The following is a 27,954-nucleotide window of genomic DNA, read 5'->3' as shown; positions in this document are numbered from 1 at the left end:
CACCAATCACATGTAGTCATCTGACTTCAATTGAAGTGGTTCTGATTAGTGCTTTAGGGATTTCCTTGACGGTTTATTGGTTTCATACTGCAGAGATAGCCAAGGTCCAAAAAGAACAAAAGATCTACAGGATTGTAAAAGTGAAAGGGCCACATTAGGAGAGAGGTCCCAAAATAATTGCAATTGCATTTCTGGGTCATGAAAAACTGTGAAGACCATCATTAACATTATGATGGCAAGACAGCGTGGCAAGATGGCTCTGAAGAGAAGCTAGGGGGGAATACTGACTGGAAAGCTGAAAGCAAAGCAGAGGAAACTGAAGAAGTTGCAGAAGATTGGAGCAGCCACGAGGGAAACATCCAGAAATGAATTCCTAGCTGTCTTTCATGTTCCATTACCACAACAATGCAGGATACAATGGATGAGGAAGACCACCACGAGATGGTGGGTGGAGAGTCCACCGCCTTCTCCGTTTCCACCCAAACCACCACCAGTTGAGACTAGAGTAGAAACAGATCTTATTAATCAATCATGGTAATGTTTTTCATGTTTAAACTTGTCAATATTAACTACTGTATGTAAAGTAATTTCATGTATTTGTATTATTAGGCTCCCCTCCTTTTGTAACACTGATTTATATGACTTAGGTATATTATGGAGTTAGGAACAATATGTAAGTAATTTCACCTATCAGTGATAATAGTAAAAGAAAATCTAGGACAGGCAAGGACTAGAGATAAAACCTATGATAAACAGGTGTGACGTAGGGTAACAATGTATTACAGCAGTTATTAAGATTAACTTGAAAGAAAGAAGGAAAGAAAGAAAGGAGGAGGGAGAGATGGGGGGGGGGGGTAGAAAGATACAGTGACAGACAGAGGGGGGGGAAGAGAACAACAGATAAGATTCTGCCTCAACAGTTGCTGTCCAAATGAGAAAGGTAGAGCAGGGACAGTGAAGAGGAGACATTGTCAGGGAATATTATAGAGGAATATTTCTATGCTACTTAAAACCGGAAATGAGACGGTGACAGGGAGGAGAGAGAGAGAGAGAGAGAGAAGCTAAGGTGAGGAGCAAGGTAGAACGGACGGAGCAGGAGAATGAGAGGCACACGGGCGTGTGCTTATACGCACCACCTCTTCCTGTGTCACAAGGTTCTGCAATCCTTTTTCTCACACAGACTATAAAAAAAGTTATGCAAAGTCTGTCTCCGCTCCAAGAGCTACCAGACACCCACTCCCTTCAAAGGACTGGGCTCTCTCTATCGCTCCATTTCTCTCTCTCACACACGCGCACTCACACACACGCCACCCCTCACTCCTGGCACAGAGAAGCCACGACCACTGGAGAGACCATACAAACCTACTTCTCTAGTAATTCACCTAGCCATCAACAGACGCTAAGCCCAGGATGTGGACTCTGCTCTTGGGGCTCACCTTTGGATTACTGGCCTCCATCAGGTCGGCTTCGGCTCAAGGTGAGGGCATTGTTCCTCTCTCTTTCCAGTGGACACCTTTTGTCTGGGGCTTTTTGTCTCTGATTTCAGCCTGGAAACAGTCCTTTCTTGGTGGATTTTATGGCGAGACAGTATTGTTTTTGTCCTTCTCAGATGCTGATTAGAATGTATAGTGTGTGGGTTTGTGTGAGGGTGTGCTCTTGGGTGTCTGACGAGAGGCTGAGGCAGTGCCTTTGGAATGGATGAGTAGACACTGGTAAAGCAGCCCTGCACTACACCAACACAGACAGGGTTACATCTGGCAGTCGAAGGCTCATGATAAACCAGACACAAAGGAGAGAGTTGCTTGCTCTCTCTTTCTCATGCTCACTCAATGACATGTGAGTTAGGGAAGAAAGCAGTGAGCTACGAATCTCTTCGAATTTTTGACATTTATCTTGATATTGTACAGTCACTTGCCTTCAGAATGCTTACATCTGCGCTTCAATCAATGTCAGGCTAAAAAGGAGCTACACCCATTGTCTGAAACAGCTTAGGGCTATGCTGCCGTACTGGAGTGGTTATTTATCAGTTACCTTCCTTCTCTTTCTCGCTCTGTCATGTGTGTCTCACACCTTAATCTTTTAATTGATGGATATTGATTGATATTAGGTATTTGTATAGGAGGGGAAGTTGCTGCAGAATCCAACAGGTCTAGATTAGTCTTGCTTTCTTTGACTTGGTGGGGGTGGGGCTGTGCCTCCTCTCCAGCACTGTCCCAAAGCACAGGCAGTTTGCAGCTATAAATCTGGACAGTTTATGGACAAACGAGAGGATTTCTATAAGTACCATGAGCGTTTATAAATATATATTTCTTCTCCTAGCAAGACAGAATAAAATTTCCGAAAGCGAATTTGCACTTGCTTCCAAACACATACACAAATCAACACCAAAACCTAATATTTATGGTACAAAGTTATGAGCAAATCAGTTCAAATGCTGACCATTGCTGGGATTTTTGCTCAGCAAAAGCAGTTCATTTGACAACCTCAGTCAATGCCTGATTGATCAGATTCTGACTCTACATGCATGCACACAGGCTGTGCATTTCCAGAATGAGCATACATAACCGCCTCCATGCCGTGTGCCTGTATTTGCTCCCCTGGTCACAGTGACCCCTCCTGTACCTGTGGGTGTAACGTTTCAATGTGAGGGGCGTATGTAGTCCCCATGGGCAAAGAATAGGGCCTCACAAAGAGATATTGTGTCCATGCAATCTGGGACTACCGTCACCTGCCATCTGATATGTACAGACTTAATTTGTGCCCTCTACCCTACTCTAACTACACCATTCAGGCCTAATAGTGGGGTCTCCACTAAAGTGATTACTTCCCCTACTTATCTCACTGGGTGTTGGCCTCATCCTACTCTCCTGGGGTTTGTGTGGTCAGAAGCTGATCTGGATGCTGATCTTAAACGCGGGAGCACCTCTTGTATTTCAGCCCTGCTATATCTCCCAGAAAGCTGTTAAACCTATTAATATTACACTGTTAAGCCTATCTATGAGTCCCAGGTTCTGCTGTATCCAGACTGTACTCACACCCCCTGCCTTTTCTTCCCTCCCTCATATACACTGAAGTCTTTGTAGACCAGGAGAGATTACACTGAAGCCTTTTTCTGTAATATATACAGATTGTTAAGGAATGAAGCAAGCTCAGCCCTTTAACGTTTAAAAATCTCTACCCAAATTAAATTTCGCATCGAGGAGATAAATGTATTAATCTATGAGATTTTTATGAACTTTCACAACAACTTGGCAAGCATGTGCATATTTTGAGCACAAAATTGAGTGCAAGTAAATTCTGCTATTTAATTATTTTTGTAAGAGTTGATGTACACTGCAAATAAGACCAACAACAAAATATTAATTTATGCCTTAATTACATTTAGACACAATGACAATGTCATTTTCTGTAAAGAAATTATAATAAAATAGTACAATGTCTTTGACAGAACGAAATAATAGGCATAACGGTTTGGGCCCACTGGCCACCTGTTTCTGACCCCTGATTTAGGAGAGATGTGAGAGATCTTATTGTGGATTATCTAAACAAGGGATTTTGCTTCATCCAGACACCTGCGGGTGAATTTCATTGGTTGAGTTTTGTGTGAAGTATGAGAGATTTCATGCGTCATCTGAATCAGCAGATTGAGGTCTAGCCATAACATATGAGGTGGCTTTTCAATCCTTGTATTGTGGAAGCTCCCAGATTACACGTATTAAAGAAATCTCTAATGAGGACACAGTTACCTTACTATTAGTCTCCACTTGTGAATCAGTGAAGTTGCTCTTATATTTCTAGTAAAAAAAAAAAAACTGTTAAAGGATCATGGATCGGGCTGTGAATATGAAATCTAATTAACATGAAAAAGCATTCTACAGAAGTAAAGCAATATAAATTTGTATACAGCCCCGTTTCCAAAAAAGTTGGGACGCTGTATAAAACGCAAAGACAAACAGAATGCAATGATGTGCAAATCATTTAAACTCTATATTCAATAGAAAATGGTACAAAGACAACACATCAAATTAAATGTTATTGTTTCTTGAAAAATATGTTGACTGGGGCAACAATATATGACTGGGGCAACAAAAGACTGGAAAAGTTGTGTAATGCAAAAAAAAAAAATCTTACAACTAATTAGGTTAATTGGCAACAGGTCAGTAACATGATTGGGTTTAAAAAGAGCATCCCAGTGAGGATAAGTCTTTCAGAAGTAAAGATGGGGAGAGGTTCACCACCCTGTGAAAGACTGCAGGCAAATAATGCAACAATTTAAGAATAATGTAAAATTGCTGAGACATTAAAAGATTCAAAGAATCTAGAGAAATCTCTGCACGCAAGGGACAAGGCCGAAAACCAATATTGGATGTCCGTAATCTATGGGCCCTGAGACGGCACTGTATTAAAAACGGACATGATTTTGTAGTTGACATCACTGCATGGACTCAGGAACACTTCTGAAAACCATTGTCTGTGAACGCAGTACGTCGCTGCATCCACAAATCCAAGTTAAAAATGTACCATGCAAAATAGAAACCCTATAGGGATATATGATTTGCCCATCATTGCATTCTGTTTTCATTTTATGCAGTGTCTGAACGTCTTTGGAAACAGGGTTGGAGATTACGAAAAGGTTGCAAAAATAATTGCAAATAATATCCAAAGGTTTTAATATCTCAGTAAGCACAATGAAAGCTCTACATATAACTGGACTCTGTGGTAGCAAGAAAGAATCCGTTACTAAAAAAGTACTATCTGAAAGCGTGTGCGTAAATCAGCTGCAATGTGGGTGAAAGAAATTGTGACCAAAACAAAACTCGAAACTCTATGAGGCAAACGCCTAACAATGTGCCTCAGCACACCCACATTATGGTGTGCTGAGGCACAGTATGGTGGTGAAAGCATCTGTAGGAACTGAGCACTTTGTTAACATTTGAGGAAAATTGAAGGCTGGAAAATCCTACACGAGAATCAGTCTCTAAAAAGACAGAAGCTTCTTTTTATAACAGACTGCAAACGTCTGGGGACTGAGGAGACAAGTTGCTCAAGTGTATGAATAGGAATGTTGTCCCATTCATGTCTAATACAGGCTTCTGCCTTAGGTCTTCTTTGTCGCACCTTCCTCTTTATGATGCGCCAAATGTTTTCTATGGCTGAAAGATCTGGACTGCAGGCTGGCCATTTCAGTACCCGGATCCTTCTTCTATGCAGCCATGACATTGTAATTGATGCAGTATATGGTCTGTGGTATGTGGTTTCCAACATTTTCATGTTGGAAAATGCAAGGTCTTCCCTGAAAGAGACGACGTCTGAAAGGGAGCATATGTTGTTCTAGAACTTGGATATAACTGTCAACATTGATGGTGCCTTTCCAGATGTGTAGGCTGCCCATGCCACACGCACTCTTGCAACCCCATACCATCAGAGATGCAGGCTTCTGAACTGAGCACTGATAACAACTTGGGTTGTCCTTGTCCTCTTTAGTCCGGATGACATGATGTCCCAGTTTTCCAAAATGAACTTCAAATTTTTATTAGTCTGCCCACAGAACACTTTTCCACTTTGCCACAGTCCATTTTAAATGATCCTTGGCCCAGAGAAAACGCCTGCGCTTCTGGATCCTGTTTAGATACGGCATCTTTTTTGACCTATAGAGTTTTAGCCGGCAACGGCGAATGGCACGGTGGATTGTGTTCACCAACAATGTTTTCTGGAAGTATTCCTGAGCCCATGTTGTGATTTCCATTACAGTATCATTCCTGTATGTGATGCAGTGTCGTCTGAGGGCCCAAATATCACAGGCATCCAGTATGGTTTTCCGGCCTTGACCCTTACACACAGAGATTGTTCCAGATTCTCTGAATCTTTGGATGATATTATGCACTGTAGATGATGATAACTTCAAACTCTTTGCAATTTTTCTCTGAGAAACTCCTTTCTGATATTGCTCCACTATTTTTCGCCGCAGCATTGGGGGAATTGGTGATCCTCTGCCCATCTTGACTTCTGAGAGACACTGCCACTCTGAGAGGCTCTTTATATACCCAATCATGTTGCCAATTGACATAATAAGTTGCAAATTAGTCCTCCAGCTGTTCCTTATCTGTACATTTAACTTTTCCGTCCTCTTTTGCTACCTGTCCCAACTTTTTCATGAAATCCTAAATGAGCCAAAATTTGGCATGACATTACAAAATGTTTCACTTTCAACATTCGATATGTTATCTATATTCTATTGTGAATTAAATATACGTTTATGAGATTTGTAAATCATTCCATTCCTTTTTTACTCACAATTTGTACAGTGTCCCAACTTTTTTGGAATCAGGTTTGTATTTTCAGCGTGTAATAATTTAACAGATGCTCTCATTCAAAGAAACTTAAACATGATCTGAAATTTCCTTAAGGCTGAAATGTCCCAAATCATTGATTTAGAGAAACGACTGATTCTAGCCTATTGAAACACAGTGCAGTGCATTCTCCAACCCAAACAACCTGCTAAACATTTAACCTAATTTTGCTGGTGATTGTGATAGATGATGGTATGATTGAAACAGACAGAAGTCACTTTCATACGAAATTAGACAACTTAAGAAAAGTGGGGCCATGTCATATACTTTTGCTGAAACTATTGGTCTGAAATGGCTTGCTACTAGCTTTTCTTACAGGCAAACCTGGCAAAATTTGCCAATGTACTACAGTCCATGGTGGTTATATCCGTTAACAAAATATCTAACCTATCAGCCAGTATTTAATCAAATTTGCCACCATCTAATTATACAGAGCAATTTGAGCAACATTCAAATGCTTTGATTCAGAATCAGACTTGCCTTTTAATTTGCAATTTTTGCTATTTACTCATACCCATAATACCTGGTGTAAAAGTGCTGTAAGGTTAGGTTACAGATAGACAGAGTACAAAAACATCTACTTAACATAACATATATTATGTACAATATACAAAATGGTGAGCATATGAGAATATTACATTTTTGGAGTAGTGGTTGATCGAGGGGGCAATTATCTTGCCTGCATCTAGTCTCATCACCTTCCGTAATGTTACTGACTGAGATGGTGTCATCAATTTCTAGACTATTTGTGACAAAGTCTCAATTGTCTGAATGATCTGCCAAACATTTGCCCCCACAGAAAACACTAAACATAAAGCTGGATACTTGGGTCCAATCAAGTTCCCTATTCACATTTCTCTGTAGGCAATAGGTAGCCAACTGTCATCCTCCACTTTGTAGGATTATCACAAAGAAAATTATGACAAAATGTGACAAATCGATAAAGCAGGAAGTGAAAATGCGTTTTTGATGTTAAGTGTCATTTCTAACTAGTCATGCTAATTTATTTTTCATCACTCCGTCAATCAATTATATTTAAGTTTCTATGTATTTTTTGCATTATGTTGACTGAGCTGAGGTCTAAGAACAGTACACACAGACTTGAGAAGCCATGATCTTTGTATGTTGCAGACACTTCAATGCCAGGCAAATCAATGCCACATCAAACATGGACCAGTTTGAAATGTACGCAAGTCTATGCTGTTTTGTCAGCCGACAGTATGTGGCCAGCATTTTAGCAAAAGGTCTGGTGTAATTTGCCGTGTAGAATTGCAGGGGAGAGAGGAGCCTGTCTGTTCCAGTCAGAGTAGCTGTAAGTTCTGGCATATGCTCTGTAAAAGCTCCCTTTTCTAACTGCCTCTGTATGTCCAGACACTTGTCTCTGGCCCTTTTAACTCCGTTAACTGGCAATAGCAGCTTTGCCAGAGTCACTGCCTTGGAATAGCAGAATGTTGGGGTGGCAAAGCCACACATGGTCACTCTCCCTGCCTGTAAATCATAACACCTCTGACTCACTGAGGCCCTCTTTTCAGCCATCCAAAGGCTGTGTACACTTTGAACGACACTATGCGGGTCTGCAGCGGTTGTTTTCTCTCATTCGGTGACTTTGTGGTGTGTGTGGGGTTGGGTGTGTGTGTGTGTGTGTGGTAAAACATAGCTACAAATGACTAACTGTCGCTAAGAGTAATGTAACTTCCTGTTCAATTTCCTGTTTCTGCCAAATCTCATGCATGCCACAGTCGTTGGAACCCCTGCATTAATTCATTTTTGCACCCTCTCTTTGCCAAGATAATGGCTCTGAGTAATCTCCTATAATGTTTGATGAGATGGGAAAACATATAGGAAGGGATTTGAGACCAAGGCACATAATATGTTGTGTGTATACCCTGATGAGCAAAAACATAGCAGTTGCTGCACTTGTGCATCAACGAGTCTTGGGTGCCTAACACCCTGGCGGCAGTTTGCGGTTTGTCCCTCTTCGGACCATTGTAGGTGGGTAGATACTCACCACTGCTGACAGGGAGCACCCCTGGATTTATTTCAGTAATTCCATTCAAAAAGTGAAACTTGTATATTATATTCATTCATTTCACACAGACTGATATATTTCTAATGTATATTTATTTTAATTGTGATGATTATAACTGACAACTAATGAAAATCCCAAATTCTGTATCTCAGAAAATTAGAATATTACTTAAGACTAATACAAAAAATGTTTTTAAGAAATGTTGGCCAACTGAAAAGTATGAGCATGTACAGCACTCAATACTTAGTTGGGGCTCTTTTTGCCTGAATTACTTCATCAATGCGGCGTGGCATGGAGTCGATCAGTCTGTGGCACTGCTCAGGTGTTATGAGAGCCCAGGTTGCTCTGATAGTGGTCTTCAGCTCTTCTGCATTGTTGGATCGGGCGTATCGCATCTTCCTCTTCACAATACCCCATAGATTTTCTATAGGGTTAAGGTCAGGCGAGTTTGCTGGCCAATTAAGAACAGGGATACCATGGTCCTTAAACCAGGTACTGGTAGCTTTGGCACTGTGTGTAGGTGCCAAGTCCTGTTGGAAAATGCAATCTGCATCTCCATAAAGTTGGTCAGCAGCAGGAAGCATGAAGTGCTCTAAAACTTCCTGGTAGACGGCTGACCTTGGACCTCAGAAAACACAGTGGACCAACACCAGCAGATGACATGGCACCCCAAACCATCACTGACTGTGGAAACTTTACACTGGACTTCAAGCAACGTGGATTCTGTGCCTCTCCTCTCTTCCTCCAGACTCTGGGACCTTGATTTCCAAAGGAAATGCAAAATGTACTTTCATCAGAGAACATAACTCAGCAGCAGTCCAGTCCTTTTTGTCTTTAGCCCAGGCGAGATGCTTCTGACTCTGTGTCTTGTTCAAGAGTGGCTTGACACAAGGAATGCAACAACTGAAACCCATGTCTTGCATACGTCTGTCCATGGTGGTTCTTGAAGCACTCTTTGTGAATCTCCCCCACATTTTTGAATGGGTTTTGTTTCACAATCCTCTCCAGGGTGTGGTTATCCCTATTGCTTGTACACTTTTTTTCTACCACATCTTTTCCTTCACTTCGCCTCTCTATTAATGTGTTTGGACACAGAGCTCTGTGAACAGCCAGCCTCTTTAGCAATGACCTTTTGTGTCTTGACCTCCTTGTGCAAGGAGTCAATGGTTGTCTTTTGGACAGCTATCAAGTCAGCTGTCTTCCCCATGATTGTGTTTCCTACAGAACTAGACTGAGAGACATTTAAAGGCCTTTGCAGGTTAATTTTTTTTTGGTTTTGGGTTAATTAGCTGATTAGAGTGTGGCACCAGGTGTCTTTAATACTGAACCTTTTCACAATATTCTAATTTTCTGAGATTCAGAATTTGGGGTTTTCATTAGTTGTCTGTTATTATCTTCAAATTAACAGAAACACTTGAAATATATCAGTCTGTGTGCAATGAATGTATACATTATACAAATTTCACTTTTTGAATGGAATTACTGAAATAAATGTTTGATGATATTCTAATTTTATGACCAGCACCTGTATGTATGTGTGTGTGTGTGTGTGTGTGTATATACATACATACACACACACACACACACACACACACACACACACACACTGTTGAGCGAAAACAACGTTGTGATGGCAACAAAGTCTATGGTTACTGGAGGAATGTGCCATAACACAGTGCATTGCACTCTGCTGTGTATGGGGCTGCGTGACCGCAGACTGGTCAGAGTGCCCTGATGACCACTACAATGGTGTGAGCGCTGGAACTGGAACTTGGAGCAATGGAAGAAGGTCGCCTTGTACGATTAGTCCCATTTTTTTAATCATTTGGACGGCTGTCTATGTGTGCACCATTTACCTGCGGAAGTGATGGCACAAGGATGAACTGTGGGAAAATGACAAGCTGGTGTAGGGAGTCTGTTGTACCTAGATGAAATCCTCAGACCCATTGTCAGACCTGCTGGTGCAGTGGGCCCAGGGTTCCTCCTGGTGCAGGACAATGCCCGGCCTCATGTGGCCAGAGTGTGTAGGCAGATCCTGGTTGACGAAGGTATTGATGCCATTGACTGGCCCTCACGTTCCCCAGACCTGAATTAAATTGAGAACCTCTGGGATGTTATGTATCGGTGCATCTGACACCCCCAAGTAGCGCCACAGACTGTCCAGGAGCTCACTGACACCATCCGCTGTCTCACCAGGAGCATGCCCAGACGTTGTTGGGAGAGCATACAGGCAAGTGGGGGCCATACACACTACTGAGTCACATTATGAGTTGCTGCGAAGAAATTCACGCATGTTGGAACAGCCTGTGATTTCAATTGTTTACTTAGATTTTCCGTGTGAGTTTGATTCCAGCCTTCAATCGGTTGTTGATTTTGGTTACCACTGACAGTTCTAACTTCATTTTGTTCTTAAATTACACAATGTACAGTAAAGATTTTGATCTTTAATATTATTTTGTTCATTGAGACCCGATGTGTGAATTTCAGTGTTTATATATAGATATAAACATACAAATATATAGATATAAATATACAAATATGATATATAAAGCTATGGAAAAAAATTAAGAGAACACTGCACCTTTTTTCTTTCCTTTCCAAAAAAGTTGAAAAGGAAAGTTTTGAGTGAGGAACAGAAGCGTTCAATTTTCCGTGGTCTCTTAATTTCAACCCTTCTGTTCATCACTCAAAACCTTCCTTTTTGACTTTTTTGGAAAGGAAAGAAAAAGGTGCAGTGGTCTAATTTTTTTCCCGAGCTGTATATATACACACACATACAGAGAAAAAAGATCAGTTTCTCTGGTTTTACTATTCATTGGTATGTGTTTGAGTAAATTGAACAGTTTTGTTTTATTCCATAAACTACTGACAACATTACTCCCAAATTCCACATAAAAATATTGTAATTTAGAGTATTTATTTGAATAAAATAACCCAAACAATATGCATTGTTATAAGACCTCAAATAATGCAAAGAAAACTAATTCACATTCATTTTTCAACAACATAATACTAATGTTTTAACTTTAGTATTTCAGATGAGTTTAGAAATCAATATTTGGTGGAATAACCCGGATATTTTTATCACAGCTTTCATGCGTCTTGGCATGCTCTCCACCAGTCTGTCACATTGCTGTTGGGTGACTTTATCCCACTCCTGGCACAAAAAATCAAGTAGCTTGGCTTGGTTTGATAGCTTGTGAACATCAATCTTCCTCTTGATCAAATTCCAGAGGTTTTCAATGGGGTTCAGGTCTGGAGATTGGGCTGGCCATGACAGGGTCTTGATCTGGTTGTCCTCCATTGGAGAATTGGTAATATATGTACCATTTGTAAAGGAAACATGAGTGAGCAGGCAAACCACATGTCTTTTATTTCTTAGGGGATTCACATTCAGCTGTAGGTCATAACAGAATGGCACAATCATAAAACAAAACATGGCAACAAAGAAAAAAACTAACTGACCTCTGTCAAGAGTCTGCATACACTTAGTTCTTAATACTGTGTATTGCCCCCTTTAGCGACAGCGACAGCATGCAGTCTTTTGTAATAGTTGTCTATGAGGCCCCGAATTGTTGCAGGTGGTATACTGCCTATTCTTCTTGTCAAAATGCCTCCAGGTCATGCAAAGTCTTTGATCGTCTTGCATGGACCGCACGTTTGAGATCTCCCTAGAATGGCTTGATGATATTAAGGTCAGGAGAATGTGATGGCCACTCCAGAACCTTCACCTTTTTCTGCTGTTACCACTGGAGGATCAACTTGGCCGTGTGCTTAGGGTCATTGTCGTGCTGTCCAAGAAAAGTCCAAGAACGTCCCATGTGCAGCTTTCATGCAGAAGAATGCAAATTATCTGCCAGTATTTTCTGATGATATGCTACATTCAACTTGCCATCAATTTTCACTAGATTCCCCGTGCCTTTAGAGCTCACACACCCCCAAAACATCAGTGAGGATGGTATTCTGTTCATTATAGGCCTTGTTGACCCTTCTCCAAACATAGTGTTTATGGTGTAAAGCGTGTCAAGGCATATTGTAACCAAGCTTTTTTGTGACATAGGCGCAGTAAAGGCTTCTTTCTGGCATCTTGACCATGCAGCTAATTGTTATTCAAGTATTGTCATATTGTGCTCCTTGAAACAACCACAACATCTTTTTCCATAGCAGCCTGTATTTTTTTGTTATGGACATTTTTAACTAAGGTACATTTGAGAAATGTCTGTCTTTCTATTGACTGTGACACACACTCAATAGAAATCTTTACTTAGACTGTGACACACGTCTGTATAATATCAGAGTACTTTGACCATCTGTTCTCCTGCCTAGACCAAGAAGGGTGCCTGTCCTTTGTTTCTTAGGAATGTGGTCCTTGGGGGGGAAGTAAGGTCAGTTGGCCCCTTTAGGTAAACACAACAGTAAACATTATGGTAGGAAGGATACCCTTTGGGTAAAACCTACGTGACAACAAGACAGATGGGCAGCATCTTACCACACCCCTTTTTCCACTATAAGTACTGATGACTGTTCATGTATTAAGTTAGAGACTCCTCGGATGATTATGTTTGTAAGCATTTGATTCATCTCTCTATTTGCAAATGAAACTTTTTGAATTTTGTCTCTGTACTTCCTCCTTTAAGAGTTATGATCAATGAAATTGCCATCACAATTTACCTGTGGGTTTTTCTTTGTATCCCGAACAATTATTCTGGCAGAAATCTTTCTCGGTCAACCTGACTGTGGCTTGGTATCAAGCCATGGACAGTTCTAAGTGAGCCAAAACTTTTGAATGGTAGTGTATACACCCCCACCAACACATACACACTACACATTCACATATACACATACACACTACACATACACATATACACATATACACATACACACTACACATACACATATACACATATACACATACACACTACACATACACACTACACATTCACATATACACATACACACTACACATACACATATACACATACACACTACACATACACACTACCCATACACATATACACATGTACTGTAACCAGAAGGAGAAGCCTCATTTATGGCACTAAATTCTTCTGTCTTAAGCCAAGCCAATATGTGAAAATTCTTCTTTATTTACGACCAAAATGGAGGAAGGCCATATTCTAGTAAAATTACTATGGTAACACAATCTTGTTTTGCTTTGCTCAATCTTGATGAGGCATAGTCGCAGTCAATGGAGAAAACTGACGTGGTTAATCTGAATATGCTACTGACAGACTCACCTTGGCTAACAGCACTAATCAAGCTAGTATAGAATGTGTCAGTATTTAGCAGGTCAGGCTTTGCTATTTTTCTGTGCCTCCTAAAAATCTGCAAATTGCATCTACTTTGAAAGGCCGGACTGTGAATGCTGAAGCAATTTTCTGGTTTGTTGCCGCTGTGTGCTTTAAGCTAACATCATTGGTGCCAATATGGACAACAATATCTCTATACTTTCCAGTTTTAGACTTAACTGGCACCAACCTCAGATTAGCTTGTATGGCAGTAGTCCTGCCCCTTGGTAAACATTTAGGATTTCTGGGTAGTCCTTCAGTCTAATAATGTGAGTAAAGAAGTTGCCAGTGACTAATGTTGACATTTTCAGGGCTACCGGTAGAAAGTCTGCAGCTGAAACCCCGTAAGAGATGGCTTAGGCTCTGATTCCATGACATTTGCTGGTGGGTAAAACCAGTTGAAAGATCCTGTCAGCTCTAACGACTACAATCTGACACTGAAATCATATCACCTGATATGGTCTGTATCTCATTCTTTAAGGAAAGCAGGGTTATAACCTAAAGCTTCTATTGAAATAGAAAGACAGGATGGCATATCCTTCCAGTAATATATTCAGTCAGTCTCGTAATTGATTGTGATTCTAGTTTCATGTTGATATGTATCAGATCAGCAACAACTTTCTTAAACCATCTCTTGAATTAATTATAGAATTTATCTTGTGGTGGTTAAATTAGGATGTTTTTTAATTCATGAGATAATTCTTAGGTGTATGAGGCCCAGACTTTTGAGCCTTTACTAATCCTCTGGAGAAGAATATACCTCAATATTTCTGATAGTTGTAATGATAAATGGAGGGATAACATACATTGTACCTATTGATGTTTAAAGCTGTGCTGCTTATAGCCATACCCAAGAGAAAAGAGAGAGATTTGAGGTTCAAATAAAGAGAGATGTAAACAAGCATTCAGGTGAATCTGCCTTGAAGAACTCTTTCTTTCTTGGGGTTTCTTTTGTCCATGTACTGATTCTCTTGACCTGTTGACTCACCAGTTCCCAACACCCTGGAGACATAAGAGACAACATGACGCTTCCACACTTCACATCTTTCACAACTGATGTTTGTGCCAATCACCATGGTAATCCTTTATCAACAAACACTTCAGGGAATAGATGGTGATTTTTCTTGTGTGTTCATTATGCATTTAATGGACAGTATCTAAAAAAACTGAGTACACCCCTCACATTTCTGTAAATATTTGAGAATTTCTTTTCATGTGACAACACTGAAACAACAATTTGGACATTTTTACTTAGGGGTGTACTCACTTTTGTTGCCCGCGGTTTAGCCATTGGCAGTGTGTTATGTTATTTTGAGGGGACAGTAAATGTACACTTATATAAGCTGTACACTCACTACTTTACATTGTAGCAAAGGGTCATTTCTTCAGTGTTGTCACATTAACAGATATAATCAATTATTTACAAAAATGTGAGGGATGTACTCACTTTTGTGAGACACTGTATGTAGTTTTCATATACCATTTAATACCAGGTAATGTTATATTATATAACAATAAATTGATTATTTGGACTTTTGAATTGAATCTGATTAATATCTGGCAGTCATATTATTAATAATAAGATTCTTTATTAACCTTTTTTTTTTTTTTACAGTAGTGTACAAAAATAATGTACAGTAGTCAAGACTACAGTTTATTCTCATTGCAATGTAATCTGTACTGCCAACCATACTTCCCTTTTTTTTGGGACTTAGTTCTTGAACAGCTTTAATTTGAAAGCATTGCAACCCTGGAGTTGACTACAATATTTAAATTTAGGTTTTCCATTTGAATGTAATGACTAAGTGTGACTTCTTTCACAACGGATGTTTGTCCCTGTTGCCATGGCAATCCTGTATCAGCAAGCACCATGGAGGTAGTAGTTGTAGAAGTCTGTCATTTCTATCTTCAACTGTGAGTAATGGAATCTAAAACAAATATGCAGAATACCACATTGTATGGTTTTTAAGTAATTTATTTGCATTTTCAGGACCCTTTCAGGCCCATTGGTGTGAGATTAGGATGTCCCACTGAGTTGAGACACCAGACAACACGGCCCCTTCGCAAACCTTACACAACACATCTTTCATTTCACTAGAATGGCTCTGGGATTTTACCTAGCCACTTTTCTGTTACTGGTCAGATTCTCTAACCACTACAATTTTGTTTCCCCAAATCTACTTTAGCTAGCTAAATTAGTTATGTAATGAACACAAACGTTATCTGCTGTTGACATTCAGATATTACTTGAGAAAACTGTCAAGCTCTATAAGTTTGACGACATGATTAAGTGCATTCAGAGCCATCCAGTGCCTAGCAATGCTACAAACTTAATTGTAACAGGTTGACAGTTGTAATGACAACTGTGGTATTCTCCAGAAATAATAATAATACTTTTTTTAAGTTCAAGTCTGCATCTCTCTCAATCAAAAGTTGATATTTTGGAACTAAATTTGGTGCACCAGCTAAACAATCCATTCCCTGTATGGTGAGCTGACGTTCAGCTTACCCTACTGTAGCCTGGTTTCAGCTTCTGGTGAACTTAAACTCTTGCAACCGTCTCCATCTGTTATGGATGATGCAGTCTGATTTAGTCATTATTCCCTTGGGGCTGTTATGGATGATGCAGTCTGATTTAGTCATAATTGCCTTGGGGCTGTTATAGATGTTGCATTCTGATTTAGTCATTATTCATCTTTCAAACATTCTGAGGTTGTTCTTTTATCCCTGTTTTAAAATAGGGCAATAGTTAGGTGGATGGATCTGCAAATACTGTTGCAGGGTGATCTGCATGAATTGGCTTCTATACCTTTTGATGGGAGACGAATGTGTGCCATTGGCAGATATTCCAACAAGGGATAGACTTTAAAAGAAACATTCCCTGCCTACCTAACAAACACATTGTCTCAACGTTCCCTGCTTTACCCTAGTTCTGTCAAACAGTTAATTGGAAATGCTGATTTTCTCTATATTAATCATTCTTAAGCCACTTCCTTCCCACAGCTATGGTGAGATCACGTAGCTGCAGCCATGCGGGAGTGTTCCATGTGGAGGGAGAAGATCGCTACTCTCTGACCTTTGACATGGCCAAGGAGCTGTGTAAAAACCTGGGGGCCAACATTGCCAGCATGGAGCAAGTCCTCAAGGCCCATTCCCATGGCCTAGAGACATGCAGGTGAGATCCCACAACTGTCTTAATGACTACACTTTGTAACCACAGGTTTTGCTTCATTAAAGGATAAACACTGATTAAATTGACACTGATGAAATTGGTTCTCATGAATCAAAATACCTTTTTTGTTTAATACATCATATTTGTGCTACTGTATGTAACACATTTCGTGTGTATGGGTGTCTGACCAAGGAGGTCATGGGTCAGCTTAAGAGCAGTGCTGCCATTTTATGGAATAAAAGCTTAAATCTAAAGATGGCTCACAGTGACAAGAAATACCAATAAACGTATATCAGTGGACTACAACGATTTGCCTTAACCATCTGTGTCTGTGTAACTACTTGAAAATGTATGCTTTACTTTTTTGTAAGCTCAAATCGTGATTTTCTCTGACAATTATCACAGAACGTGAGGTCATCCTGCCAGTAAATCTGAAATTGGCAACACCACTTTGAGAAACATTTCAATTTTATCAAGGTAGTAGATTACTCCCAAAGTTAAAAAGAAAATGCCTGTTGTTTTATGTTCTTTCATCAACCACTGAGGTAAGAAGAAATGTATCATCTGAAAGTATGGCCAAATATGTTTAAAATAATAACACTTAATTAATACTACAAAAAGCATTTCACTTTTAGGGTGTTAAAACAAGTCAGTATTATCTGTGAATGCAACACTCGCCAGTTTTGATAAACTGTCAAGTATTCATATTCAAGTGTTTCTGATGTAAATCTTTCCAAGCATTTTACAGGATTTGTTGTAACACTTCCTTCGACTTTGACTTGTCAGATTTTTTTTAAAGGTTCACTATGTGTGGGTTTCCTTTGTCCAAAGGATCTCACACAGCTTTAATTATGTTGAGACTTGGGCTCTGAGGTGGCCAATCTTATACTGTGGGTGTTTCATTTGTAGACATCTGCTCCCAGCAGTTCTTGATTGTCTTTGCAGAGTGTTTATGGGTCTTTATGTTGCTGATAGATACAGCTATGGAAAGCATTAAGAGACCACTGCACCTTTTTCTTTCCTTTCCAAAAAAGTTGAAAAGGAACATTTTGAGTGAGGAACAGAAGTGTTCAATTTGCAGTGGTCTCTAAATTTTAACCCTTCTGTTCCTCACTCAAAATGTTCCTTTTGGAAAGGATAGAAAAAATTGCAGTGGTCTCTTAATTTTTTATAAGATGGCAATTCCATGTAAGATGCATTTTCATTTCTATTCCAAAGGACAGATTGTTTTAATAATTTTTTTTGCTGTGCTTTGTTAATCATTGATTAAACAGTATTAAAAATATTATTGACACAGTTGTCCAAAATCAAAGCAGTGTTTAGGTTGACACCAAAAAGATGACACAAGACTCCATAATAATCAAATAGACCCTTGTCCTTTTTGGTTTAGATAAAGAATAGGTCATTTAAAGAGTACTATTAGTTAAATAAACATATTACATTTAATATACATACTGCAATATCACATACAGGTCCAATACAATAAGACAGACTAAATGGCTGCCATTTACAAAATAGAGTATAGCCTAAGTTTGAAAAATAATAGACCGTTATTCACAATCTGCAGCTTCGGGGAATGTTTCTACTTCAATCAACAATCTGCTTAATCTCAGTAGTTCTACAACAGATGTATCCCTTTGGACTTCAGGGTCCTGTTTCAAAGTCATGGATTAATCCTAGTCTAGGACTAAAAAATCTAGTTCAATAGAAAACTGTATTTAGATTTTTTTACTACATCCAAATATCCAAATATCATTTGAATATCGAATATGAATTTAGCAGCTCTAGCCCATACTCTCTGGAAGGGAGTAAATTCCCCAACCAACAACCATGATTGAAATTGCTGGCACCTAACCTACCACAATGTAAGACTTGAGCGTCAAAATACAGCATCTTGGTCTGACAGCCACCTTTCAGTCCTGCCTAGACAATTTGCAGCACCTCGGCAACAAAAAGATTGGACCTCAGTAGTACAATGTCACTATCATAGACCAATGCAATGGGAGCCTCCTTTTTAACAATTTCATCAACCATTGCTGTTGACAAAAAGGACAGTAATATAGTAATTATTAAGAGAAATTATGACTAATGACTGAGTAAGCTACAATTGCTTTCAAGTGAATTTGCTAACAAACTGTAGCAGTTGTATTTCAAATGCCAATATTTGTTATTTCATTCTAGACATGGTTGGATCAGCAATGGAAACACCACCATTCTCAGGCAAAATGCACATGTTAACTGTGCCAGCAACATGACTGGAGTATTCTTCCACCTTGAATCTCCAGACAAACTCTTTGATGCCTTCTGTTTTAATGCATCAGGTATGGTCATGTTATTCATCATTCTTACTGACCAGGTTTTTCATGATGATACAGTGGATATAAAAAGTCTACACACCCCTGTTAAAATGCCGGGTTCCTGTGATGTAAAAGAATGAGACAAAGATAAATCATGTCAGTAATGTTTCCACCTTTAATGTGACCTATAATGTGAACAATTCAATAAAAAAAAAAGCGGAAATTTTTGAGGGGGAAAAATAAAGTGTGCACACCCTTAAATTAATACTTTGTTGAAGCAACTTTTGATTTTATTACAGCACTCATTATTTTTGGGTAGGAGTCTATTTGCATGGCACATCTTCAGCTTTTTAATGGACGCCTGAAGGTTTTGTGGCACAATTGCCTGCTATTTGGAACTGCTCATAATTCTCTCCACCCTGACTAAGGCCCTGGTACCAGCTAAAGAAAAACAGCCCCAAAGCATGATGCTGCCACCACCATGCTTCACTGTGGGTATGGTGTCCTTTAGGTGTGCAGTGTTGTTTTTGCGCCAAACATACCTTTTGGAATTATGGCCAAGAAGTTCAACCTTGGTTTCATCAGACCATAACACATTTTCCCACATGCTTTTGGGAGACTTGATGTTTGTTTTTGGAAACTTCAGCCGGGTTTGGATGTTTTTCTTTGTAAGAAAAGGCTTCCATCTTGCCACCCTACCCCAAAGCCCATTCATATGAAGAATACAGGAGATTGTTGTCACAAGTAGCACACAGCCAGTACTTGCCAGAAATTCTGCAGTTCCTTTAATTTTGCTGTAGGCCTCTTGGAAGTCTCCCTGACCTGTTTTCATCAATTTTGGAGGGACATCTAGTTCTTGGTAATGTCTCTGTTGAGCCATATTTTCTCCACTTGATGATGACTGTCTTCACTGTGTTCCATGGTATATTTAATGCTTTAGAAATTATTCTTCTCCTGACTGATATCTTTCAACAATGACATCCCTCTGATGCTGTGGAAGCTCTCTGTGGACCATTGATTCTGCTCTGAGATGACACTAAGAAAATGTCTGGAAAATCAGCTGAACTTTATTTGTGATTAATCAGAGTCACTTTAAATGATGGCAGGTGTGTAATGGCTTTCTATTTAACATGAGTTTGAATGTGATTGGTTAATTCTGAACACAGCCACATCTCCAGTTACAGTGGGGAGATCAAGTATTTGATAACCTGCAATATCGGCAGTGTTTCCCAATTACAAAGCATGTAGAAGTCTGTAATTTTTATCATAGGTACTCTTCAACTGTGAGTGACGGAATCTAAAACAAAAATCCAGAAAACCACATTGTATGGTTTTTAATAATTCAATTGCATTTTATTGCATGACATAAGTATTTCATACATCAGAAAAGCAGAACTTAATATTTGGTACAGAAACATTTGTTTGCAATTACAGAGATCATATGTTTCCTGTAGTTCTTCACCAGGTTTGCACACACTGCAGCAGGGATTTTGGCCCACTCCTCCATACGGAGGATCTTCTCCAGATCCTTCAGGTTTCAGGGCTGTAGCTGGTCAATACAGACTTTCAGCTCCCTCCATAGATTTTCTATTGGGTTCAGGTCTGGAGACTGGCTAGGCCACTCCAGGACGTTGAGATGTTTCTTACGGAGCCACTCCTTACTTACCCTGGCTGTGTGTTTCGGGTCGTTGTCATGCTGGAAGACCCAGCCATGACCCAGCCACGATGCCCCACAAGTTGAGATCTTGCATGGAGCCCCAGACCGAGGGAGATTGACCGTCATCTTAAACTTCTTCCATTTTCTAATAATTGTGCCAACAGTTGTTGCCTTCTCACCAAGCTGTTTGCCTATTGTCCTGCAGCCCATCCCAGCCTTGTGCAGGTCTACAATTTTATCCCTGATGTCCTTACACAGCTCTCTGGTCTTGGCCATTGTGGAGAGGTTGGACTCTGTTTGATTGAGTGTGTGGACAGGTGTCTTTTATACAGGTAACGAGTTCAAACAGGTGCAGTTAATACAGGTAGCCTAATGAGTGGAGAACAGGAGGACTTCTTAAAGAAAAACTAACAGGTCTGTTAGAGCTGGAATTCTTACTGGTTGGTAGGTGATCAAATACTTATGTCATGCAATAAAATGCAAATTAATTATAAAAAAAACCATACAATGTGATTTTCAGGATTTTTGTTTTAGATTCCATCTCTCACAGTTGAAGAGTACCTATGATAAAAATTACAGACTTCTACATGCTTTGTAAGTAGGAAAACCTGCAAAATCCGCAGTGTATCAAATACTTGTTCTCCCCACTCTATAAGAGGGTGTGCACACTTATGCAACCAAGTTTTTAAATTTTATTTTTCCCCCTCGAAGATTTTAGTTTTGTTTTTCAATTAAATTGTTCACATTGTAGGTCACATTAAAAGTGGAAAAAAATACAATCTTTAAAACACATGCTCAAAGTTTTTCTTTTTGCTTTAACATATGTTAAGGACACATTTGTGTTTCATATAAATACCACTTACCTCTCTTTTCAGATTTGTCGGAGAAGAACTGTGATGCGTCAGTCCGCCCTGCATTAACTGATTCAGAGAGTTCTCAGGATACAGATGCTTCAGATTACCTTCAAAACAACCGTAAATACAATTGTGCAACTCAGTATACATACAGTATGGCCCAGGATGTGCCCTATATATGCATGATAGATTCATTGATAGATGCACATGAACAACATATTATAAATCCAGTTCAAAATGGGAGGTTATAGTTTATTTGCAAATGTCCCAGCCCTCTTCTTAAATTCCATAATTCGTTCACCTTGGTTCCACTGTGAGAAACTGACAGTATCATATTTATTTAGGGTGGGACTTGATATATTGAGTTAGCTGTTTGTTTGCCAGGCAGTACCGAACATTAGATGTAAGAGTCAAGGCAGGATGTGAATTGTTCAATAACAGTTTAGTTCTAGCTTATCACCCCACTTCAAATAGTGGAATGACGTTGCAGCTTTCCAATCTTGGGGGATTTCAGAAGATTGTAATCAGAGGGCGAACATGCAGGTAATATTGCCTGCAGTAATGGAGGCAGACAGCATCGGAAAGAAGGGGAGCTTAAGGAGCTTAAGAATTCTATTTCAGTTATTAAATAATTATTCATTTGTAAAAAAATATATATATATTTTATGCCTTGCAAAAATGATAATGGTATATTTAAAATTTTAAATCAAAATAATAATTATCAATGGTGCCGTAACATTGTTTTTATTTTTGGAAATAATTCTTATAAAAAAACATAAGTGCATAAGTATTCAGTCACGGTGCTATGGAAGCTCCCAGTTTACAAACATTAAAGAAATTGGTCTAATTAGGACACAACCATTGACCTCCACCTGTTAACATTAAAGTTGCTATCACATTTCCTGGATAAAAACCCAGCTGTTAAATTGTTGTTGGTGTGGCTGTGACACTCTTACCCAAAGCAACTTACTGTACATACATTATTGATTTTATACATTTATTACCTATAGTACATTACACATTATTCCAAAAGACAACACCTCACTTAGGGCAATGTCCCATCAATTGCCCTGGGGCATTGGGATTTTATCTTTGACCTTAGTTTGAAGTGCCCCCTACTGGTCTGTGGGATGCACTGGGCTTTTTACTATCTCCAACATAATTACAGCGCTATCCCTCTAGTCTTCACTTACTTCCTTCACCTCTTCCATTAGTTTTTGTCAATCAATGACCTATAGCCTTATAGATTTGACAGTTGAAAATATTGCTAGCGCCACATTGCTTTTACAGATCTCTGGTAAGGATCAGAAATTGGCTCATATATTTCTCTGGTCTGTGTCTTACTCAGGTGTAGCCACAGAGCAGCCTGTGACAGAGGACACAGCAAACAACCAGACAACTCAGACAACTCAGACAATCAACGTTTTGGAGGACCTGGACCAGGTAGAGCCACAGGCCACAAAGATAACCCAAGCCAATCCGATCACACCAGATCCTGTCACTCAAAACAACACTTCAGACCATATGGATGAGGGAGCTGATAGCCCCATCGAGGTAGCATCCACAAAAAACATCTCAATAACAGACTGGAATAAGAGGAATGACTCTGAGTTGGGGGTGCACAGGGAGACAGATGACACCCCTGGGTCTGGGATATTTCCTGGAGAGGCTTTTTCCATTACACCATCTGTTGGTGGGTCAGGAGAAAGTCAGGGCTCTGCCATGGATGGGAACACAGGTAGGTAAAGAAATATATTTTGTAAAGTGTGTTTTTGAATGTCATTAGCTATTATTTACATCGACATGAATAATAAGTTAATTCACTTTAAAAAAGGAACATGTTTAAAATAGAATTACACTGTTATCGTTGACTGCAATAAAAAGAAATGTTACCCAAATAATGTAAGGGTAAGGACAGAGAGACAGCCAAAACCAATACTAATCCGTCATGTGTTTTGCTGAAAAGGACTAATGAAAATATATTGTGGTGTCAGAAAATGTCAGTTTGTGAGAAACTGAGACAAAACATTTCAGGATAAAAACAGTGAATAGCCATTATCTAGAAGTGCCTCAACAGCGACAGAACCAGAAGCTGCAAGTCATGACAAACAACTATAGCAGCTTGCGCTTAAAGAAAAGAAACATGGCTATCTCATTTTGAATCTGGATCAGTACAAAGAAGCATTGGTCAATTTATTATTAGAATAAAGTTAGCAGGTCAAGAAGACGATGTGTGGGGAGCCAGTCATTTTCCTGTGGAAACTTGACAGGGTGTTGTTTGTTGTGTGTATCCTCTCCTCTGTGAAGTTTGTTTGAAAAGGGCTCCCCCTGTTGTGGCTGGAATAGGGGGACTGAGAAAGAGAGGAACATGACTTACAAATCCCCACTGGTTCTCCACTGGTTCACATTCTCAATATGCCATATTAACTTTTCCATTGATACAACAATCCAGCAGCTAATGTTTGGGCTTACACTTTGGAAGATGACGGTGCCTCCTGGAAGTGGACATGTAGTAATGGTGGGCGTGGGGAATAATCTGGCTGAAAATGTATTGCTATAATAACACCCCAGTCACCCAAATTATGAATTATGTTCCTGAGCTCTGTGTGAGAAAATTGGTGAACACTGAACAAAATTATTCTTTAATTTGTTCAATGTTTTCTGCAGCTATAACACTTAGCTTTGTGGCTGTTCCTAGCTTCTGTTCATCATGTGATAGTGTTCTACATCACTGCCTGGACAGGACACGTGTCATCCTTTTCTTATAGGCTTAATACCGGTCTTGTTATGATCTGCTTTACTCTCTCTGCAGGGGTCTGTGTGTGTACCTGGTTGCATGAGTAAAGAATCTGATAATGCCAGTTATACAATTTGTCAGGCATTGAACACGAGTGTTTAGTGGTGACCCTCTTTGTTCTACCCTTGTTACCCCAGGGCATTCCATTCCCGAGGGTAGGATGATTCCAGGTGGGAGAGCAACCCCTCCTCCACCAGATGGGCGGGGGAAGAGTAGGACACCCCGTGAGTGGCCCTCTATTCCTGATGCCTCAACTGTTATACTTATACTAAGTTGTTGCTGTTTCGTATAGTGGTTGGAATAATTATCGCAAACCTGGTTGTCAAGGGAGAGAGTAATTCAGTTATTTATTGCAGCATTAGTCTTGTTCATGAGGTTAATGACCTGGTCTTCCTTACACAACCTCAATCTCATCTCACTCGATCTCTTCTCACGGTAATGTTGGTTACAAGCTGATATATACATTGAAGGGTGTGTCTGCCTAGCAAAGATCAGATTTCCAAGACAGTTACCCCCATGCCAAATGGTCAGTGTAAACAGTCCTGTGGTTATCAGAGAGAGACCTACTGAGAGATAATCTAAACAGAGAGGTTTCTGTTGTTCTTATTATCTAGGCATACGTACATTCACATTGTAATTATTAATGCTCAGATTCCACACTGTAGGTTTAAAAAAAACTCTAATCTTCAAAACAGAGATTGGATGTTGGGAATAAAAACATTATTTCCTGGATTCAAACATACTGTTTATTTAAAAGCTATTTTCACATCCTGTATGTTCTTGATTCTCAAGTCATTAAATGTTCAAAGTATATTTAGGCTAGTTACTGCTTTACATTTTTTTTTTTATATTATTGTAATTATTTAACTATAATGTATTAATAACAGGAAAAATATTATATAGTAAATTTCATATGTAATCTGAGATATGCTTGATATTAGGGCTGCCAGATATCTTGGCAGTTGTCTTGAGTAATTGTAATCTACAAATTGAATTTGATCAAGAGTAATCACATTGTATGAACGTGTGGAAAGTACACTGAAAACCCAAACATAAAAAAATACACTTAAGTCTGTTTATTCAATTATACTAACTGTTACTTTGCCAACATGGACGCATGTAAATATATGTTATTCCCATTGTATTTCAACTAGACTTATTGTGTTTGTTTGTGCAGTTTGGCTGATCATTTTGGCAGTGGTGGTGGGAGTGTGCACTATTATGATTGTGTGTGCTGCTGTTGCCAAGCGAAGGAGGTAGGTCTCACTTCAACAATCTAAATTCTGGTTAAAGAACAAATGAATGAAGACTGCATTTCTCCTTTTCTTTCTCTGAGCTGGTGGTGATGTTCTAATGTGTTCAATGCTCCTTCATTCTATTTGGCAGCTGGTGTGGTCAGCAGCAGACTCTGATGATCTCCAACAAGGATGGGAGTGAAGTTAACAGGGGGGCGGCTTCAGTGACTAGTTTCCGCACCCAGGAGAGCGAGCAGGAGATGGTAACCCTGATGGATAAAGAGAAGATCCAGGAGAATGGAAACACAGAGGAGTTCACTGTCATCACACTGGAGGAGTCCCCACATAAATAACAGCTAGCATAAGAGGAGTGGGAGTGGCCTATAGGGATTGAGAGAAGATTAGCTGTTTGGGGTCATGATACTGCGGTAAAACTAGATAAAGGCTGACTGGGATGGAAATGGATACTTAGCCAGGTACCAAGCAGACAGACGCATTTAACTTTTCAGCTGGGGTTGGGGAGAGGGCTTTGGAAATGGAAGGAATGGCTAATGATTTATTTGATAAATATTTTTGGTTTTATGGTTTTTTCCAAATGCTTGTTACTAAGGCACAACATCAGATGGGCTAGCTAGACCAAAATGAATGATGCTAATACCCTTTTGTGTCAGGGTGGGAGGGAGGTTAATTTGTGACATATTTGTGACATAATAGCATAATAGCCTAACTCAAGCTACTCAACATTCTCCAAGTGAAAGAAGAACATAAAGAAACAACTCATAGAACATACTTTCCATGAAAAAACACAAGTTGCAAAAATGTGGCCCACTTATGACTTTAGTCTTTATCTTTTAATATAAACCTTGTGTATATTTCACTTGTTTCCAGTGGAATGAGATGTATTTAGTTTGGACAAAAAACAATGTTTTTTTAATTTATGCAGTTTGGACTTGTCTTTCTGTTTTTGCTTCTGTATATACTGTATCATTATTTTTCCAAATGCCTTTGTTATAGTTGTCAATCTTATTATTTGGTGTGCAAATGCCCTAATGAACAAAGAAAAGCTGCCATATTTGAGAGTTATTGTAAAAGAACAATTACAATAGTCAGTATGGATATTGTAAGAACTTAATGTATAGTATTAAAGACTGTGCATTTTAAATACCTTTTATATGATGTCATTTACCATGGTCGGTATAAATAATCAAGTATCTCACATGATTCCATTGGAATATGAAATACAGCTGTTTTAGAGACGTTGGGAAAATGCCTGATTATTTACCATATACAGTAATTCCCATCATTGACAAACTTACAGTAACCCAATGAAATGCATTACACTGCAAAGAATAACATTCAATGTCACCTAATAACAATGTTGTGCAGTCCCTCACTGATTTAATGTTTACTAATCATTAAGACATAGAAATTATGATAATGAGCAGAACAATAAAAATTAAAATCTGAATGCTACTCTGATGGGTTCTGTTGTAATGTGCAGAGGCCATCTTTCTTCTGTGGCTGTCCCTGGGATGTATTCATTCAGCCATTTCGGATGCAAACATAATTAAATTGGGAGGGACCTACATTTTCCAATAGAAACTCTAGGTTTGGCAGATTTGTTACATTTTGTTTCATGGTGAACAGATTCTGTAATGAATACACCCCTGTTATGTGCACCAGAGGGAGTGAAGGAAAGGGGTTGATGAATGTATGTTTCCCTGGCCAGGAGCTCTGTCCCCAAATGTCCCCATAGCTCCTCACTGACAGAAACATTCATCTTTATGCAAACACTTTATTTAGAAGCACATTACTTCTATATGGGATTGTGTGGGGCAACTGTGAATCATACCATATGGTTTAACAGTGCATTTGTTAGGCAATTTAAGAAAGGTTTAAGAGATTTGAATCACTTCCATGTTTTCCAAACATTTTCTGCAGCTTTTTTTGATTAGGAATCATTTTGAGGCACAAAAAGATTTTAGGGTTTGACTGTTTAATGATGTAATAACAAAATGTTGTTAATAAAAAAGGATTTGTATAAGTATGGATTCAATAAATGTGTATAGAGAAAATGTTTGATTTGTGGTGTTCATTCAGTGAAATGGAGGTAGAGAAAGGGAGAAATAGACAGAATGAATGAAAAGAAAGGGGTGGTGCGTTGCTCGGTAACTGGAGAAATTGTGGTTGCCATGGTAGCCAGGTCAAGATTCAAGAGTATGTTTTGAACTAGGCAAGAAAAAGAGACAACAAGACC

At 39.2% G+C, this 27,954-nt stretch overlaps 1 protein-coding gene across 1 annotated transcript; it reads left to right on the top strand.

Annotated features, from left to right (window-relative positions):
• The first annotated feature begins 1,093 nt into the window (after positions 1-1,093).
• cd44b (CD44 molecule (Indian blood group) b) lies at positions 1,094-27,774 on the top strand. Its single transcript, XM_010883665.3, has 8 exons — positions 1,094-1,477; positions 16,689-16,860; positions 19,039-19,178; positions 21,687-21,785; positions 23,014-23,403; positions 24,600-24,686; positions 25,640-25,718; positions 25,849-27,774. Exons 1-8 carry the CDS (start codon positions 1,411-1,413, stop codon positions 26,048-26,050), a joined length of 1,236 nt encoding a protein of 411 aa, XP_010881967.1. The 5' UTR covers positions 1,094-1,410; the 3' UTR covers positions 26,051-27,774.
• The last annotated feature ends 180 nt before the right edge of the window (positions 27,775-27,954 follow it).

This window comes from Esox lucius, chromosome 19, assembly GCF_011004845.1.
Source record: "Esox lucius isolate fEsoLuc1 chromosome 19, fEsoLuc1.pri, whole genome shotgun sequence".
NCBI classification, from domain to species: Eukaryota; Metazoa; Chordata; class Actinopteri; order Esociformes; family Esocidae; genus Esox; species Esox lucius.
This window is presented reverse-complemented; position numbering and strand designations above follow the sequence as displayed.